The sequence below is a fragment of the Mercenaria mercenaria genome, chromosome 16, assembly GCF_021730395.1.
Source record: "Mercenaria mercenaria strain notata chromosome 16, MADL_Memer_1, whole genome shotgun sequence".
NCBI classification, from domain to species: domain Eukaryota; kingdom Metazoa; phylum Mollusca; class Bivalvia; order Venerida; family Veneridae; genus Mercenaria; species Mercenaria mercenaria.
Genome location: NC_069376.1, coordinates 46454849 through 46472753, shown reverse-complemented (window position 1 = coordinate 46472753; position 17905 = coordinate 46454849). Strand labels below are relative to the sequence as shown.

At 34.1% G+C, this 17905-nt stretch overlaps 2 protein-coding genes across 2 annotated transcripts in view; both read right to left on the bottom strand.

Annotated features, from left to right (window-relative positions):
• The window catches only part of LOC123540587 (sal-like protein 1), a 139783-nt gene that overhangs the window by 12121 nt on the left and 109757 nt on the right, over window positions 1-17905 (bottom strand). The window lies entirely within an intron of this gene.
• LOC128549676 (uncharacterized) lies at window positions 10698-17530 on the bottom strand. Its single transcript, XM_053526957.1, has 3 exons — window positions 13593-17530; window positions 12648-12815; window positions 10698-11873 (listed from the first exon to the last, which is right to left on the bottom strand). The coding sequence occupies exons 1-3, from the start codon at window positions 13828-13830 to the stop codon at window positions 11680-11682; spliced, it is 600 nt and encodes a 199-aa protein (XP_053382932.1). The 5' UTR covers window positions 13831-17530; the 3' UTR covers window positions 10698-11679.

Below are 17905 nucleotides of genomic sequence, written 5' to 3'. Positions count from 1 at the left end.
GCTTTTTTTACTTATGTTGAGCTTATTAACATGTTTTTGTCGGGAAATAGTTTTTAAGCTAGTGTTATGTGTTTATACTTATCCGATGTTAAATAAATCTTCTTGTATCTAAATCTTCTCTGATTATTTTTATCATAGTCACCGAGTTACAGTGTGCGCGAGACCTAGTCAAAGAAACACTTTTTCTTTATCACCTCCCTACACTTGAAGCAACACACAATCTAAATGATATTTTATGTTTTCTCATTTTATACCTGAAAAAGTTGCTTGTCCGCGGACACACAAAATGAAAAATGCACTTGTCCGCCGGCAAAAATTCAAAAGTCAGAAAAACTTGGACATAGGAATCCCACATCCCCGCGGGGGGGGTAGATCAAAGAACTTCGAGCATCAACAGTCCATAAAAAAAAACAAAGACGAACAGCCGTTTTCGTTTGGTTAGGTGTTTATCCATTCTAAGTTTTTATTTATCCAGCACTTTCCTATACCAGTTAGGAATTTTCCCAAATTTAAACCTACCTCATAATCAATACAATTTTTAAGCTATAAAAATCAATTTCAATATTTGATACTGTTAAACATTGTCAAAGAGATATTTATGAACTAATACATTTAATAAGTAAGGTCTTACTGGCAATTTCTGGTACTTTAAAACAGTTAAAACATAAAACATGTTCATTTTGAAGACTTTTATGAGTACATTTTAATGAATGCCAGCCACATAAAGTGACATTCGATTGAAATATTTAGTCACAAAACATGTTATCATAAAGGATATTAGGACTATCAACGTTTTACGCTAACATTTCATACTCACGTAAAAACATGAAAAAGACAAGGAATTAACTACATACATCGTCTTTCTGTCACCATGTTGGCACTGAGTTAGGTCGCTGAACAGAGTTAAGATTATCCGGTAATGGCGTGCAAATGTCCGTTTCAAAAATAAGCACTGGGGGGCAAATGTCCTATCTATCATTTCAACTGGGGGGGGGGGGGGGGGGGGGCAAATGTCCAGCAGTCCACTTTTTCATTAGGGGGTAAATGTCCTGGGGGCAAATGTCCGGATCCCAGTTTGAACACCAGAAAAGTTGTTTGCGTTGTCATAACAGTTTGTCATTCTTTTGTAAATCTGTGAAAAGAATATGGTTAAAATGCTACAATCTTAGTGTTGAACAATTATTGAATGGTCCGATCCGAGAGATTGAACATTATTTGCAAATTATGTATTCATTATGGTTTCATTATGTATAAATACTGTATGCAATAAAAGAAAGCAGTTCACTGCGCACGTCCATAACCATGTTTTACTTTCGTTTTCTCAACCAAGATAAGCACTGTCAATATTCCTAGTATATCAAAAATAGGCGCACACGGCTTGTCTATAAGCGCATATCAAATGTAAGCGCATAGTTTTGGCTTAAGTATAAGCGCATATCAAATATAGGCGCATAAAAGTGTCACTAAAATTATTATAAGCGTATACGCTTATTTACCAGATTTTACAGTATTCATCTACTGTATGGGACCCGCATACAAAAAGCCATATAAATCAAATTGAAGAAAGTTCAGAGAAGAGCTGCCAGATTTTTCACTAATCGCTACCTAATGAAAGTTCAGTTTCTGATATTTTTAATAGATTAAACTAGCCTCCATTAAAGAGCTCAAGCCATCAAGCAATAGCCTATTCCCAGAGAAAATTTTCAAGAAATATACACTTCTGACACATTCTACATCCAAAGATTCCCTTTACCCAAAACACTAGGTCATTGGAACATGATGCTCCCTGTCGCACGTCAGCCGCTTTCAGGTAACTCCTTCAAAGCTGTTGCTTACATTTTTAAAACCAATAAATTTTTTAACCCGGGTTACTGGAAGCACGCACACTTTTGATACTAAAAACATTTTAAAATTTTTGTAAATTAATTAAAATCTTTTGACTGCACAAAAAGTTAAGATGTCGGTTTTTCCTCAGAATGAATGCGAAGTATTACGTGTGAATGTCCAAAACTTTGAAATTACGTCATGGGAAAAATATAAAAAAAGGGGTCATAAAATTACCGTTTTTTTTTTTTCTTGTCACTGCCTGTGTTTTTTTTTGTTTTTTTTTTTGTTTTTTTTTTTTTGTTTTTTTTTTTGGGTTTAACGCCTTTTTCAAAAAGTATTTCAGTTGAAACGGGGGGCATTTAAACCAAACCATATAAACTTTCCGGGTTCTGTACCGAAAACCCCTGTTTTCTCCCAAAATTTAATTTCCAAATTTCCCCACAGGTTTCGGGGTTTGGATGACAATGATTTAAAACAAAATGTCTTTATAAAATCGTCGAGGAGAACTACGCCCCGCCCTGAGGTCAACTTGCGCCCCCGTATCTTTCCCTCGGGTTTAAAGGGGGAAGGGTTTCAAATGTTTGGTAAACCCCAAAAAAAAACGCAATTTTCATTAAAATTTTTTTTAAACGCTTGTTTTCAAACAAATTTTTTTCCATATGAAACCATGTCTTGAGGAAATAGTAACTTAAATTCAACAAAAAGGGGGGTTTTTTTTCCGACTAGAAGAAACTAAACTTTAGCCACAGACAAAACTTTTTAAGACATTGATCGGAAAAACCATTTTCAGTTCGAAATAACGTGCCCTTTCCCTTTGATATTTTGAACCTAATGTTAACCGGTACAGACATTTATCTACGGTTTGGCAAAAGCAGGCTAAATAAAAGCATTTTTTAGTTTCGATAAAAACTATTTCTTATCACCATCATTGTGCCCTTTGGCTTTTGACCAAAACGTCAAAGCTATAAGAGTCTCTTTGGATCATAAAAAAAACTTTTGAAGTCGATTGCATCACCAAGGAAACTCAGAAAACTGAGCGAAAACCCCCCTCCCCCATTTTCCAGTGACCTTTACACTTTGACCCACTGTCCCAAAAACAAGAAGGATCCTTTTTTAACTCAAGTAATCATCCTATAAGTCTCCTTTTAAAAGAGTCAGAGCATATTTAATTTTCTTAGAAAAACAATTTTCAGTCCAATGATTTTGGGACCTTACCTTTGATGCCCAATTTTCCCAAACATGGGGGCCCTTTCACAACAGGAATATTCCTATTATTTTAAAATGGGGGCCCAAAAGCTTTCTTTACATCCCTTTGTTAAAGGTCTTGGCCCTTTTCCCTATGACTTTAAAACAATAGGCAAGAAAAATTTTAAACCCGCGGTAACGGCTAATTTAGTTTTTTCCCCTTTTCGATCATTAAACAAAAATTTCGCATGTGTTTTTAAAAAAGACTTTGATTATTTTTTTTAAGTGACGTATACTAAATTTTTTCATACCTTTTCCCATTTATAAGATTAAACACTGGCTAAAGGTCAGGTCAGCGCACCGTCGGGATTGTTTATAGAACTATTTATTGGAGAGAAAAATAATTCCAAAGAACGCATAGCTTTTCTTACTAAAAAAAGCTTTTGGAAATCCATTTCCCCCCTTTTTCCCCACTTTGGACCTGTCCCCCAAAACCCAAAAAGGTTTTAATACGCCCACAAGCAATCATCCTAAGTGTGTGGACACTAAACCAAAATATTCTTAAAAATTTTTAAGTGAAATTTCAAGATCACTGGACCTTGCCTTTTTGTTATAAAAATAATAACTTCTCCCCTTATGAAGTCGAGGTTGTAGAAAAAGGTTTTTTTCATTTACGGCCGAAACAATTTTCGTCCAGGGTCACTGTCCCCTTGAGCCGGCCCCCAAAATATTGGAGACATCTTGAATTTTTAGGACTTTTTTTTCCGAGAGAAAAGGGTTCGAGTATCCTGCACTGTGGCTTGACCTTTGTTTTTACTGCCAAAAACATTGGTTCTGACCCCAAAAATTTTTTTCCTATGAAAATTTACAACGTGGGGAAAATGTTTTAATTTACTGAGTTGTCCCTTTTTCGTCTTGTGCCTTTGCCTTTTGAAATAGGGTCAACACAGACAAGGAAATCACCTATAAAATTTGGCGCTTTAGGCCAAAGTATTCTATAGAATCTTAATCTCAAAATCCTGTACCTTGACCTTTTAACCTATGACACACAAAAACCCAATAGTGGCCAGCTGCTTTCCACAGGAAAATTCTCTTATAAAAATGTACTTTTTTATTATTTAATGGAAACGTTTTCAATTTAAAGACCCTTAACCTTTGCCTTTTAAACCTACGAGCATGAACTAATGTGGTCACCGCGGCCAGGAAATCACCTAAGAAATTTGTGCTGTATGCCAGAGCGTTTTTATTCTTGGGGGAAACGTTTTCATGTAAAGGAAAACGGTTTTGACATTAGACCTTGCCCGGATAATTGAGGTCACCTACTTCCGTTAAATTGTCGTCGACTTGAGACCAAGCGTTCTCAGTTTTTGACCGAGCCCAAATGGTTTCCGACAACCAGCGAAGAAAAAGCAAAGCTGGGGGTTTGGTTTCAATCGTTCTCAGGGCTATGAAAGGGTAAACCTTTTAGGCGGTCCCCGGGTTTGCAAAATTTTGTAACATCTGCAGCACAAGAAACTTCTTTAAAAAAAAAAGTTAAGCAAAAGGTATATCTATTTACTTTTATTTGGCGTTTCTAAACAAAATCATCCTCACCATCTTAAAGTATTTTGCCTTTTTGAGGTACTATTTTACAGCTACACCCCAACCAAGTTTTTGAAGTTTTCCCCCTTCGGAAAACGGTAGGTAAAAGGTGAATCCCAAAATGGGGGTTCCCTTGACTAGTGAGCCCCCAGCTATGTCAGAAAAAGGTAGAATGTGCCTATCAAACCTGGCATTAAACCAAAAGGATTCATGAAGATTATACGTACAAAACAAAGGGATTCGAAAGTCAAAATAGCGGGCCTTTTTTAAAAAGGGTTATAGAATAAACAAACACTACATTCAAAAATTTCAAGAACTTTTTTAATTTTCCCCCAATTTCAAATAATTTTGTAAAAAGAAAATCCCTTTTTTTCAGGCGAAATTCTAAAAGATGAACACGGAATTATGTATCCTTGAGATTAGTGAGCGCAAACATTTTTAGATTTTTATTTTTAAAGTATCCAGTTTAAAATTTTTTTAGCTTCGACAAATGGGCATATGCAAAAAAAATTTTGGTCGGGATTTCTTTTAATACCGAAAGAGTCACTCTTGCGAAATGTTTACAAATTAATGTCGAAAAAAGGACGGTGCTATTTTTATGCAGTTTTAAAAGATAAAATATTCAAATTACATTTTTTTTTTTCATATTTTATTTTCTTCAAAAAAACTTACAAATAATAAAACAATTATTCAAAAAATGTAAAAAGACAAAAAAAACCCTAAGCAAAAAATATATTACATGGGAAAAAAAAAATGTAGAAGTTTCTATGCAATTGCGGCAAAAAAAAATAAACCATAAAGCACAAATTTTTTATGATTCAGTGCCTGTAACACAAACACCAATGTGCATTTTTCATTTTTTCCACAAAGAAACTAACTATGCCCAGTACCCATCAGTGATTTTATACAAACCATACTTTACAGATGTCGGATCTATGAAATTAATTGATGGGGTTTTGGGTTTTTACTGAATTTTGGGATTCAAAAATATCGTTTATGGGAGGAAAGAGAATTTTTTTTTAATTTTGTCATTTCAGATTTCGAATGGGTGGCGTGTCACGTGGCAAAGTTTAAAAATCACAACAATCACCCCTTTCTGAAAGTCGAATGTCGTTTCTTGAAACAAGACCTGCGAAAAAACCCCACGCCAACTGCGGGTTTCTCGTTGAAAAATGGGGTTATTTTGTAAATTTTCACCACTGTTTAAAAGGTTTTCACAATTGTTTAAAATTTTAAACGAGCACTTGTTTTAATAGTTTTTTACAAAAAAAATCTTGGATACACTTTCGTGAAACTTTTAAAAAACAACTGAGTGTTACATTTACAAAAATTTAGAAGCCCGCCATAAAGGGTTTTCCCACTGATATCGCAGCTAACCACCAATTCGCACCAAAATGTATTTTCTTGATCCCGTAGTCCCTTCACATACCCTAATATAACAGGTCCGCTAACAAGAAACCGCCTGAAAGAAAACTAAAATATTTCAAATAGAAATAATTAGGTATAGCTATCAAATTTGAAACATTAGGTATAGGGGTTGTTTAATTTTAAAAATTTGGATAATTACTGAAATTAAAACATTTAAAAAATCCAAATAAAAGAATATTTTTGGGAAAAACATTTGAAGTAATTCCAAATGGACAACAACGGCGCAGGTTTAGGACTGTACAATGTAATTTATACAAAAAAAGTTGGAATTCAGTTGTACAGGCATCTCTAAATGCAAAACTGTAATTCTGCTGAATGTCAGGGCTGTTGGTATGAATATTTTTTTCCGCGTGTTTTCCTCTTTTATCTTCGTTTTAACAAAACAGAAAGGGATCAGAGGACACCACTAAATTTTTCAGCAAGCCAGGGCCCCTTTTCTAACCAAGTACTTCTTAACAGCTTGTTCTAAAAATTTCCGGGGGAAAAAGAGAAAATTTGTTCAATTTTAAATTTTTTTAATTCAAGAAAGTTTTGGGCTTTAACAGAAAAAAAAAAAATTCGTCTCTTTTATTCTGACTGTTTTAAGTTCCCTTAGATTGTCTAATTAAATTTTTTTTTTTAAAAATTTTCCCAAACCGTTAAAATGGCCTTAAATTTTAGCATAAAACTGCTATTATCATAAGTGCTGAAACCGTGCACACTGACTCTACAATTACAACCAACCACACATTCATCTGTACGCGAGTTATGGAGGCAGAAAATTACTTTCGATTTATCTTGCGATGATAAATTACTAAATATTTTAAAATCTGAATAAATCATTTTAGTTTTGGGTAACAAAACTAGATCTACTAAATATCCTCTGTTTAATATGTGCTTTCTGGTATTCAATGTTATTTAAGACTTAGTAATAAATGGTTTATCTTTTCAGTGCGCACCTGTTCCGTGCCCCGATTACTATAGAATGTAGACCAACATCCATGTTATACAGCTACGTCGAAAAAAGTTATTGACAAGATAAGATAATGATATGAACTCAAACAATGAGCTTTAAATTTCAGCTAGGGGTCTTGCATAAAGAAAACCAATTACGACATTACATCTTTTTAGGTAATATGCGTAATATGATATTATAAAGAGGTAATTTGCTATTTCGTACCCGATAAGATTTTTGCGAAGGTCAATATGTTTTAGGTCACTTGTCACCTAGTGACAGGTGAGATTTTGTGATCGCATTTTGTCCGTCGTCCGTTCACAATTTCTTGTGAACACGATAGAGACCACATTTTGCAATCAGTTTTAATCAAACGTGATCCGGTATGCAAGTTTTTATCCCATACGCCATATATTTATTTCCATGTAAATAAGATATGACGTTTTGCGTCCTACAACCCGTGTAATTTAGATTACTTTGCATTTCTCCGTTGTCATACTGGTCAAAGAAGTTCATCCTTTCATGTGTATACAATGTATACGGTTATCTAATCATTTTTATCAAAAACACAGCGTGGGTAGTCTTGGTGTTCAATATCACGGTTAGGCTTATCTCAACGATTTTAAAATATCAAAAACTAGCTACGCAATACGTGGAGCTTATCTATCAATGCATATATATTATATCTGTTACGCGGGAGTCTAATACATCGTTATCGTCATGGGAATCCATATACATCTTATCGATATAATTTTCCGTTGGAATAACCATTGATAATCCGTTGTTGCACTGTTTAGTTTTTGGAAATTTCAGCGGATACAAAGGCATACTACAAAACATGGAGTGGAGTGGAGTCATGTAGAGAAGTCATGTAGTGGAGGCAAAGATGAAGTGGAGTCCTGGTGTGGAGTCTAACTTGCAGTGGAGCCGTGGAGTAGAGTCAAATTTGGAGTGGAATGGAGTCAAACTTGGAGCGGAGTCGTGAAGTGGAGTCAAATTTGGAGTGGAGTCATATTTTGGAGTGAAGTCAAATTTATTTTTGTCATGTTGCCATGCCAGTCATTATGTTAATATTTCTCAAATAATGAACAGTATCTATATCTGTGTAAGTCTTTCTAGTTCCATGTATTTCTAACAAATATCATGTAGCTGATTAAATATTTGAAAGTTTTATTAGGGTATATTGAATGGTTGTTGCCTACATCAATCAGGAGAAAGGTTATGCATTATTGTTCTACAACATACTGGTGTTAAGTGTCCAATTAAAAATAATGGAATATTTTTATAGCATTCCATGATATAGCACTGGATTAATTATTTAAATTGGAAATGGCATTTGCATTTATAAATTATACATGTTTTTGTGTGTTTTGTCTTGTTAATGAAAAGTAACAGACTTTTAAGTGAAACTTTACATAATACATGTACAAAACATTGTTCTTATCTGTGACAGGCCTTTGAGACCACTGGGATGAATGGGGCTATTGGAATCAATGTCAGTGTCACCATTTGAACAGAATTTTCTTACAAACATTTGCTAGCACAAATGGTCATTTCTATTCCTCTAATACCAGTCAGTGTATATTTTTCTAGACTCCTACAGTGTACATTCTGACATTTAAAACTTATTTACCTCTTGTCAACAGACAAGTCATGAAATAGTCATTCCTTCATGGATAATGTTAACAAAGCCAATATATCAATTAAGTCAAATATGTTAAAATTTGTAGTGAATGATTTAAACTGAGAAGGGTGGAATTATCAGGCTAGGGAAAATCTTCAGATTTTCATACGAGTTTTGGAGAAGAACACACAGATATCCACTCTTCAGTTTTTCTTCCACAACATCAATTTATATTAAACATTTTGATCAGGTATAGAGTATATGTTAAATATTAAGCCTTCTAGTCATTACCTTGAAAATGAGGAGTAGTATATTGTTCACTGATAAAGGTTATGAAAAATATTGTCTATTATTAATATACTCAACCCATCAGAGAATACATGGAGTAGTAATTAGAATGTTCAGTTGGAACTAAGTTTGGAAACTTGGTTTTAGCGTTTTACCATTATTTCATACTATGGTCTATTTGAATATGTTCCCATGGGTTGACCACCTTTCGTTTTGTTTACAACTGTTCTCAAATGAATATAATTGCATTTCATATCTATGTGATGGTTTAAAAACTTTTTCGTAAACAAAGAGATAAAGTATTCTGACAATTAACAATTTGACAAGACCACTGTTCCGTGTACCTACAATCAATGTAAGACAAAGCATTATTTATGTTGAAAAGTTATAAAAATATAAATAGATTAATATTATAGATAACACAAATTTGACCCAACTCCATGACTCCACTCCAATTTAGACTCCATTCCGCGAGTCCACTCGTGATAGTTACTATCAATTTAAAACGTAACAGGAATATTTTCATAGCTGACAGAAGAAAAACAATTATTTTGAAATTACTACCAAATATTACAGGTTACGATTCTAAAAGTGCAGCCGTGGAAAAAGTCGTAGGTAAGTAATTGTATTGTTAGACCGCTTCATTACCTGATAGTTATTCTGTTTTCACCAGTTTATCGTGTAATGAAGTGGTAATGGCGTGACAACTAACATTAAGCCAATATTAATGTTATATTCTGTTTAATGAATATCTTATTCATTTTATGCAAAGAACCGGAATATACCTAACATTGTATAAATGTGTACGTTTGAAGTAAAAACGTACCATTTCAGACAAAACTAAAGATACTTTAGGTCAAACTAAAATTGTTTGATACTTTGATACTGGTATTAAATGTAGTTAGAGCTATCACCTAATTTATTAATACTCCGACGCCAGAAATAAAAACTAAAATAAAATTCTAATTAAAAGATGGTCATAATTCATTAAATATTTGTGCAAGAGTGCATATCATGAGGACGATGATGACAAATATTCATTTCAAGTTTGAATCAAATACATTATGTAATAACGGAGTTACGGAGGTATAGTGCATCAAAATTAACTAGAAATTCTTAGTAAGAAGACAGCATAATTAATGAAATATTGGTGCAAGAGTGGTGACATGTTGTCATATGATGATTGGGAACAATGTCTGAATCAAATCCATCTAGTAGTAACAGCGGCGATAAAGTGAATGTGTCTCAAATGATTAAGCAAGATGCGGACGCCGGGTCGAGTAGGATAGCTATTCATATAGTTCATATATTCGAGCTTAAAACTGTTATTGTGACATAAAATGTACTTGCTACATATTACTTGTTTCTTATAAAAAAAAATCCGTCATTAGAAATTGATATGTTTGCCATCAAAATACCCAGATACAACAAAAGGCCTAAACAGGCCTCAATCGCTCACCTGATGAAGACATAAACCATCTGGCCTCCATTCAGTATAAGTTTGGTAATCATTTTTAAGCAATTCATTAATCATTTGGTTTCTTCTGTATTTTGCTGTGATGGCCACAATATGCGTAACCATGAACACAACTTCATGATGAGAAGTGCTTCAATAAAAATCTAATTTTAGGTCTGGTGTCCCCTAACAGCGACTCAGTGGAACCAATGCAAAGACAGTAAAGACCCGAGTTTGATTAAGATCCATCAGGCGGTTCATGAGAAGAGGTCATTCAAAGGTTTGCATCTATTTTAGCTCTAGTGACCTACAGAAGGGATCAAGTGCACATATTTGAACAAAGTAAGGAGAGGACCTTGAAATAATGCTGAAGACTAAGTTCGATGAAGATCCATCAAGACGTTAATGAGAAGGAGTCAATTAAAGGTATTTCTGCTTTCGGCTCTAGTAGTCCTTAAAATGGGTAAAACGACCCAATGAAGAAATTGGGAGGAAACCTTATAATGATGCTAATGACCAACTTTGAGGAATTCCACTTAGAAAAAAGTTCTTTAAAGGTGTTTCTATTTTTAGCTCTTCTGACCCATAAAGGGCTAAGGTGCCCCATTTTGATAACTTTGGCACAAGATCTTATAATGGTGCTACATACCAAGTTTCATGAGAACGGGTTACCGTCTTCCGAGAATATTAACAAATTAAATGACAAAAACACGGACGATGCGATAATTTTAAGAGGAGATTATGTAGAAATAAAACATTTCAGTTGACAAAGTTTTCATTTTTTATTTTCTAACAAACAATTAACAATATATATTCAAAACCGTGTAAATAGTCAGTAACAACAATAAGACAGAAACTTAATATTACATGAAAAATCAATGTAAAGTCATCTATATACAAGTTGTGGATATTAAAATAAACCAAATAAGCACAAAGTATATTATGATGTACTGCCTGTAAACACAAGACACCATGTGTAGTCATTTATTTATTACCACAAAGTAGAGATATTATATTGACAATATTTGCTGTATTTTTGCCTTATTTATGCTCCACTTCCTGTAAAAGATCAATAGAAAGACTTGATTCTAAACATGACCATACTGACAACACATGTTGTCAATGATAGTGTTGGACATTACAAGTGAAAATATCCGTTTATGGTATGGAACAGATATCATTCTATGTATCTCGAAACGCACAATTTTACGAGTAGCCACGAGGCAAGTGTTGAAAAACACGCGCATTTCTGAATGTTTGAGAACAACTACTCCTTGTTTTAGTTGAACCATATCCGGCTATACTTTTACTATTTTCACTATTTCGAAAGAGCAAGTTTATTTCCACCAATTTTAATTACACTTTCGACTGAAACTTTACAGAACATTTTGAGGGCAAACATTGACAAATATTCGAAAGTCCTGCCATAAAGGTTATGCCAGCTGATATCGCAGCCAACCAACAACTCGCACCAAGATGTAATTCCTTAACCCCGTAGTCCCATATCACATGCTTACCATATATAACTGGTCCACTAACAATGAAACAGCCTGAAAGAAACAAAATAATTCAATTTAGAAATAATTTTGTACTAAGTTCAACACGTCTGGATCAATACACTTAACAAAGGTATGTTACTATGCTTATTACTATGTAATAAAAGGGGCTCGGCTCCATATCTACATTTAAACAAGAGCTGTCGTAGCAAAGCAACGCTCGACTATTCGAAAGCCTTGTCAACTGAATGAATATAAAAGTCGTAAGAGGGGCATAATTTTATAAAAAGAAAAAGAAAAATAGAGTTATGGGACATGTCCAATGAAAGTTAATAAGAAGAATGTGAAGTATCAATCCTTTCCCACAAGTGGTTACTGAAGTACCGGCTTACTATACATACAAAAACGCATGGGTGAGTCCAATAGCTCTACCTATTATTTGAATAGTCGAGCTAAGAATTTCAATTTCAAAACTGAATATCAACATAAAAGAACATGAAATTGCGAGCACCTTAATTTCATTCTATTTGAAGCATCCGAAGACTGTAGACCGAATCACTATATTTCACAAATAAAAGTAACTGAATTTACATATTTACAAAAAAGAGAACATGAATTTCATGAAATTTGAAAACTGTCGAGGATGGGTATTACATGGAGTTTGCATGTAATTGGAAGAAATACTTACGCACTAGAAGTGGCATCAACCTGTTTGAAGTAATACCTCATGGACAATAACGAGCTTCGAGGTTTTAAGGCGTGTTTAATGTGAAATATATGAAAGTTGTAAATTCACTGGTGCAGGCATCTCATAAATGCAAAACTTACCTGCTAGAATCGCCAGGGCTGCTATGGCTATGAATATTTTTGCTGCGTGTTTGCCTCTTTTTTCTTCGTTACAAAAACAGAGAAAGTATACAGAGGACACAAGGCTAATTGACAGCAACGTCATACCCGTTATCATCAACCCTTGTACTATCTTAACAGTTTCAGTATCTGAAATTTCCAGAAAAAAAGAATTGTTTTACAATAAATGCATGTTGAATTAACTTCTAACTTCAAGAAGTAGTATAAATTTATGCTTATCAGATAAAACTTCATTCCATCTTTATCTTGATTGTATTAAATGAGCCGCACCATGAGAAAACCAACATGGTGCATTTGCGACCAGCATGGACCAGACCAGCCTGAGCATCCATACTGTTCGCTTTTAAATCCTATTGCAATTAGAGAAACTGTTAGTGAACAGTATGGATCCTGACCAGACTGCGCGGATGCGCAGGCCGGTCTGGATCTATGCTGGTCGCAAATGCACTATGTTGGTTTTCTCATGGTGTGGCTTAAATATTCTTTATTACAGTATCTATTATGTCATCCAGTTATAGCGTGCAATAATATTCTAACATAAAACTACTGTTATTGTCTTTTTTCGTAGTTTTTTTAACAAGAGAATAAACTCTTTTTTACAAAATCACAAGCAGTGCAACCAAACTTTTATTTATATATTTGCATTCCATGTATTCCATGTATTACGACCAAAGTTAAAACAAATTTGTGCTATCATCATATTTTTGTAATTAAGTCTTTACACATGTTAGGCTAGAATAGCATTAACAGGTGTTGTTTTCTGTTATAACAATTACAGAATCCCTCGGAATATTTTGGTGGGTAGGTGACTGCCACGACCCTCGGGGATTCTGTCGAATGATATTATCTCTACATTCAATTTATTTTTTCAACACTTGTGAAACAAATGTTATTATTTTTTCTTACATAAATATGAGCCAGAAATGTCTGTAAACGAGTCATCGGAGTCTGGAATGGAGTCCTTCTTGATGTAATAGGTCTGGCGTTTCCAAAAAAGTCCACTGTCTATATCTTCCACAACTGTGACATTTCTTACTCCTGAATCAATCTCCCCTGATATCCAGAATGGTAAAAATAATGAGAGCAGTCCAAACAGCCATGCAAAAATGTACAGAAAACAGATAATAATTGTAGCTCGATCCATAATTGTTTAGAGCGATAAATAATTTAGAAATTTGAATCCTGCACTCCGCTATCTCAGATAAAACTGAACTTAAGGCTACTGTTACATAACCGTTTTATTTATAGCCTGACATAAAAATCAGATATTAAAAGCAAATAGAATTTCCAAGTTATTTATAGAGCCACACATCATGAATGAAATATATAGTTAAACAAACATAAAAGGTTACAAGTACGGAAGAGCATTAGAGTCAGGTGCGTTTTATCTATTAACTCGAAACGAGATATTAACTCGAAATTTCGAAATACTAAAACGAAATTTCGAATTTCGAGTTAATAAGTCGAAATTTCGACTTCGTATCTTGCCCTTTTATCTGCAAAATTTGAACGTCTGTCCGTCTGTCAAAGGCCAAAAATACAATGGGCGACTTTCGACTCTTCGAAGTGGAATCATCTATCTACACATCCATATATTGTACAATGCATGTAGCGACTTGAACATATACTACCATAAATCAATGTATGACCTACCCCATAGCCTCTAGAGCTACTTCAGATTTCAAACTGTATCCAGGATATATACCTCATTTACATGTATATTATGTTCAGGTGGCAGGGGCTCGAACTAGCTGTTCTTTATTCTATATAAAATGGACATGTTTCAAATGGCTGCAGCACACATAAGGACCAATTTTAAATGCCTGTAACATACATTTTCTTGAAGAATATTGTCAGTGCTAAATCAAAATCAAAAGAAAAGTGGTCATGTTTGATGCAAAAAGGGGTCATGTTTGTTTCAGTCAAACGCACAAAGTGCAAAATCAGCTAAAAATGAGACCCCAAATTGTAGTTGTTGTGGATGATCCATTCTGTTGTTATTTTTTCTTTATGAAAATGCCAACTACATGTCAAGCATTGATCTTCCGTGTGATTTCAACAGTAAAATTGGAAAATAAGAAAACAAAAATAATTGAGGACTATTTGGATCCGCCATAATGCGACTACCATTTTGTTTTCATGCCATTTTCCTATTTAGTGTCTATATACCTAAAATTAACAGGTTTATGTGTATTAACAGGTTTAAAAAGTAGCACTTAGTACATGTTTAGTTTAGCTTAACACTGAATTAATGTGTTCTACTGTTTTTTTTTTTAAGAAATAACTGTAACTGCATAACATTTGTGATTGTAGCTCTACATGCAGCACTTTTTTTTATACAGCTAAGTTAGGGCGCTCTCCTTATTCAGGTAAGTTAGGATTTTCTTTATTGAAAGTAAACAGATGGACACTGGATAATACTTCTGTATCAATGACATAGCAACGGTACAAAAATCCACCGTTTATCTCGCACGTAGCAAATGACTTATTCCTTTTAAAGACCCAACACGACCTAGTGACCTACTTTTTTCACCCACAAAACTACATGAAAATCATTCTTATAATACAGGTAATATACGGCTATACTACAAGTTCTCAGATGGACAGTTTTGGCCATTCCTGAATAAATGTGTTTTTACAACTTCATCTGCAAACTTATTCAGTCAATATCTTTTAAGCATAGTTTAAAAGCATAGATGAATAACTATCTTACACTTTAGAAACAAAATATGATTGAAATTTAACTAAATACGTTTATACATATTGCTATATTAACTCAATAAAATGTTAAGACATTACACACATTGTCTTGGCCTAATATATGTCACTGTCAATTTGTAACTAAACACTTGTTATCTCATTTTTTTTCATGCAAATCATGTATAATTGCCATCATGAAAATACAAAAGAATACAGTTATTTTGTTTTGCGTCTTTAAAGTTCATTGGCAAAATACATATCAGAATTTTACATTAGTGCTTGAGGTTTAACGCTTGTGTATACAAAGAAATCACTGTGATCTGATTCCATATATCATATATTTATTTCAAAGTAAATGAGGTGTGCCGTTTGGCGTCCTATACCCGTGAAATACTGATTTCTTTGCATTTCCCCATTGTCATTCTGGTCAAAGAAGTGCATCTGTTCAATTATAGCTTTTATATGTATATTGTGTATACGGTTATCTAATCGACTGGGTACACGCGGCTTATCTCATATCAAATATTATATACAAGTGAATCACACAAAAACCAGCTACCCAATACGTGGAGCTTATCTATCAATGCAGAGGAGCCTACGCCTAATGCATTGTCATCCTCTTGGGAATCCAAACACACTCTATAGATCTAATTTTCCGTTGGAATTACCATAAAACTGAAATGGTATATTATCCGAAAATGCACTGTTAGTTTTCAGAAAACTTATTTTGGAAATTTGAACGGATATAAATAACCGACACTACAGTGTGGGTACCGTAATGTCCTTTGTGAAATTAGCAGAGGTACCTTATTTCCTTTTGCTTGTATTAGTAATGTGTATCGACCTTAACTGATAGTTACTGAAGCAGGAACATTTTTCACAGCTCTTTTTTAAATACTACCAAACGTTATAGGTAACATTCACTCATAAGTTGCAAAATGACATACCGAAAATTTATTTAAATATTTGTATTGTATTATTAGGGATAGTAATTCTGTTTTTGAAATATTTTCTTAAGAAGCTGGTCGTTTAATGAAATGGTAATGTCGTGACAATTAATATTAAGCCAACATTACTAATATATTTTGTTATCATGAATATCTTATTCATTATAATCAACACGTGCACCTTCAATGTACAATGTAAGAAACTATGATTTGAAACAAAACTGAGTAGGTCAAATAATAACCGATTGATTTTATCAAAATGTAGCTAGAGTTACCATCAAATGTGATTAATACCCACAGACGCCGCTCTGAGACAAGGAAAGTAAAATGTTGTGATCGTGATCTTTGGGCTTCAAGTGTAACCTTGACCTTGAGCTTTATGACCCGGGCTGTGACTTCTACTTGTCGTCTTGATGAGGGTATCAACTGATGTCAGATTTATGAAAATCCGTCCAGTTATTAATTAAGAAGATACGGAGCAGAATCGAATTTGAGTTCCTTAAATGATTTTGGACCTAGTGATCTTTGTTGTGCGTTCTGCATGTCTGCTAAATGCGGTTAAAAATTTATGCTAGTGTTATGAAATTCTTTTCAGCGGATTAGTAGATATGAGTTGACTGATTGATTGATTTGGGTTTTACGGTGCACCAACACAGTATAGGTAATATGGCGCCAAACAGGACTGCAAATTTTGGTTTCACATCTCATTTACATCGAAATAAAAACGTGAGGGATAGAATCAAAAAGATTGCGCTTTGGTTCTAGTTTTATGAAATTCATTTCAGTGGATTAATAGACGAGTTGAGCTATTTGATCTTTGTTCTCAATGTGACTTTTGGCGTAGTGACCTATGCTTTGCACCCTACATGTCATCTTGATAAGGTTGACAAGTGATACGAGTATTATAAAAATCGTTCTGGTGGAAAAGATGATTTGGATCGGACAAAAACTTAAGCTATCTAATTTTGTCCTTCAAATATGACCTTGGACCTAAGGGCTCGAGTTGTGCGCTCTGCACGTCACTTTGGCGGGGAAATATAATTGATAAATCTTCAAAGCAGTTTGCAGGTACGGAGTGGACATGAAATTAAGCTATTTGACCGCTGACTTCCACGTGTAACCTTGACCTTAGACTGAGTGGCCTGGGTTTTGCATATCGTCATGATGAGGTTAATATCTAATTATAATTTTAAGAAATTTTTTCAAGAGGTTTAGAATATACGGAGCAGACACAAAGTTAAGCTATCTGGCCCTTAACATCACTTGTACTCTTGACCCCTTGGACCTTGTAATCTGAACAAAACAAAATGTAACTTATACTCCATCTTCTCACAAAATGGGATGAAATCATGTCTGTAGCCATGTCAAGCTACAAGTGTTTGTAAACACCAAATGAGTTTCAACTGTTCAAGTCAAAGAAACCATCCATATTACTCCCATTTTAGCCGTATTAAGATAGCCCTGCTATTTTCATAAAGGGGATAATGATAACCCCATGCAAAACTATGAAGGGAATTTTGTATTCCAGAAGATTTTGTTTTCAGAGGGAAGGATTTCTGACAGTTCACTAGG

What these genes read in the sequence shown, in the direction of transcription:
- LOC128549676 (XM_053526957.1), bottom strand. Translation starts at nt 13,830, where the DNA reads ATGGATCGAGCTACAATTATTATCTGTTTTCTGTACATTTTTGCATGG. An exon ending in CATTTCTGGCTCATATTTAT is followed by an intron (nt 12,816 to 13,592) that starts GTAAGAAAAAAT and finishes TGGAAATTTCAG; the next exon opens with ATACTGAAACTGTTAAGATA. An exon ending in AGCCCTGGCGATTCTAGCAG is followed by an intron (nt 11,874 to 12,647) that starts GTAAGTTTTGCA and finishes TGTTTCTTTCAG; the next exon opens with GCTGTTTCATTGTTAGTGGA.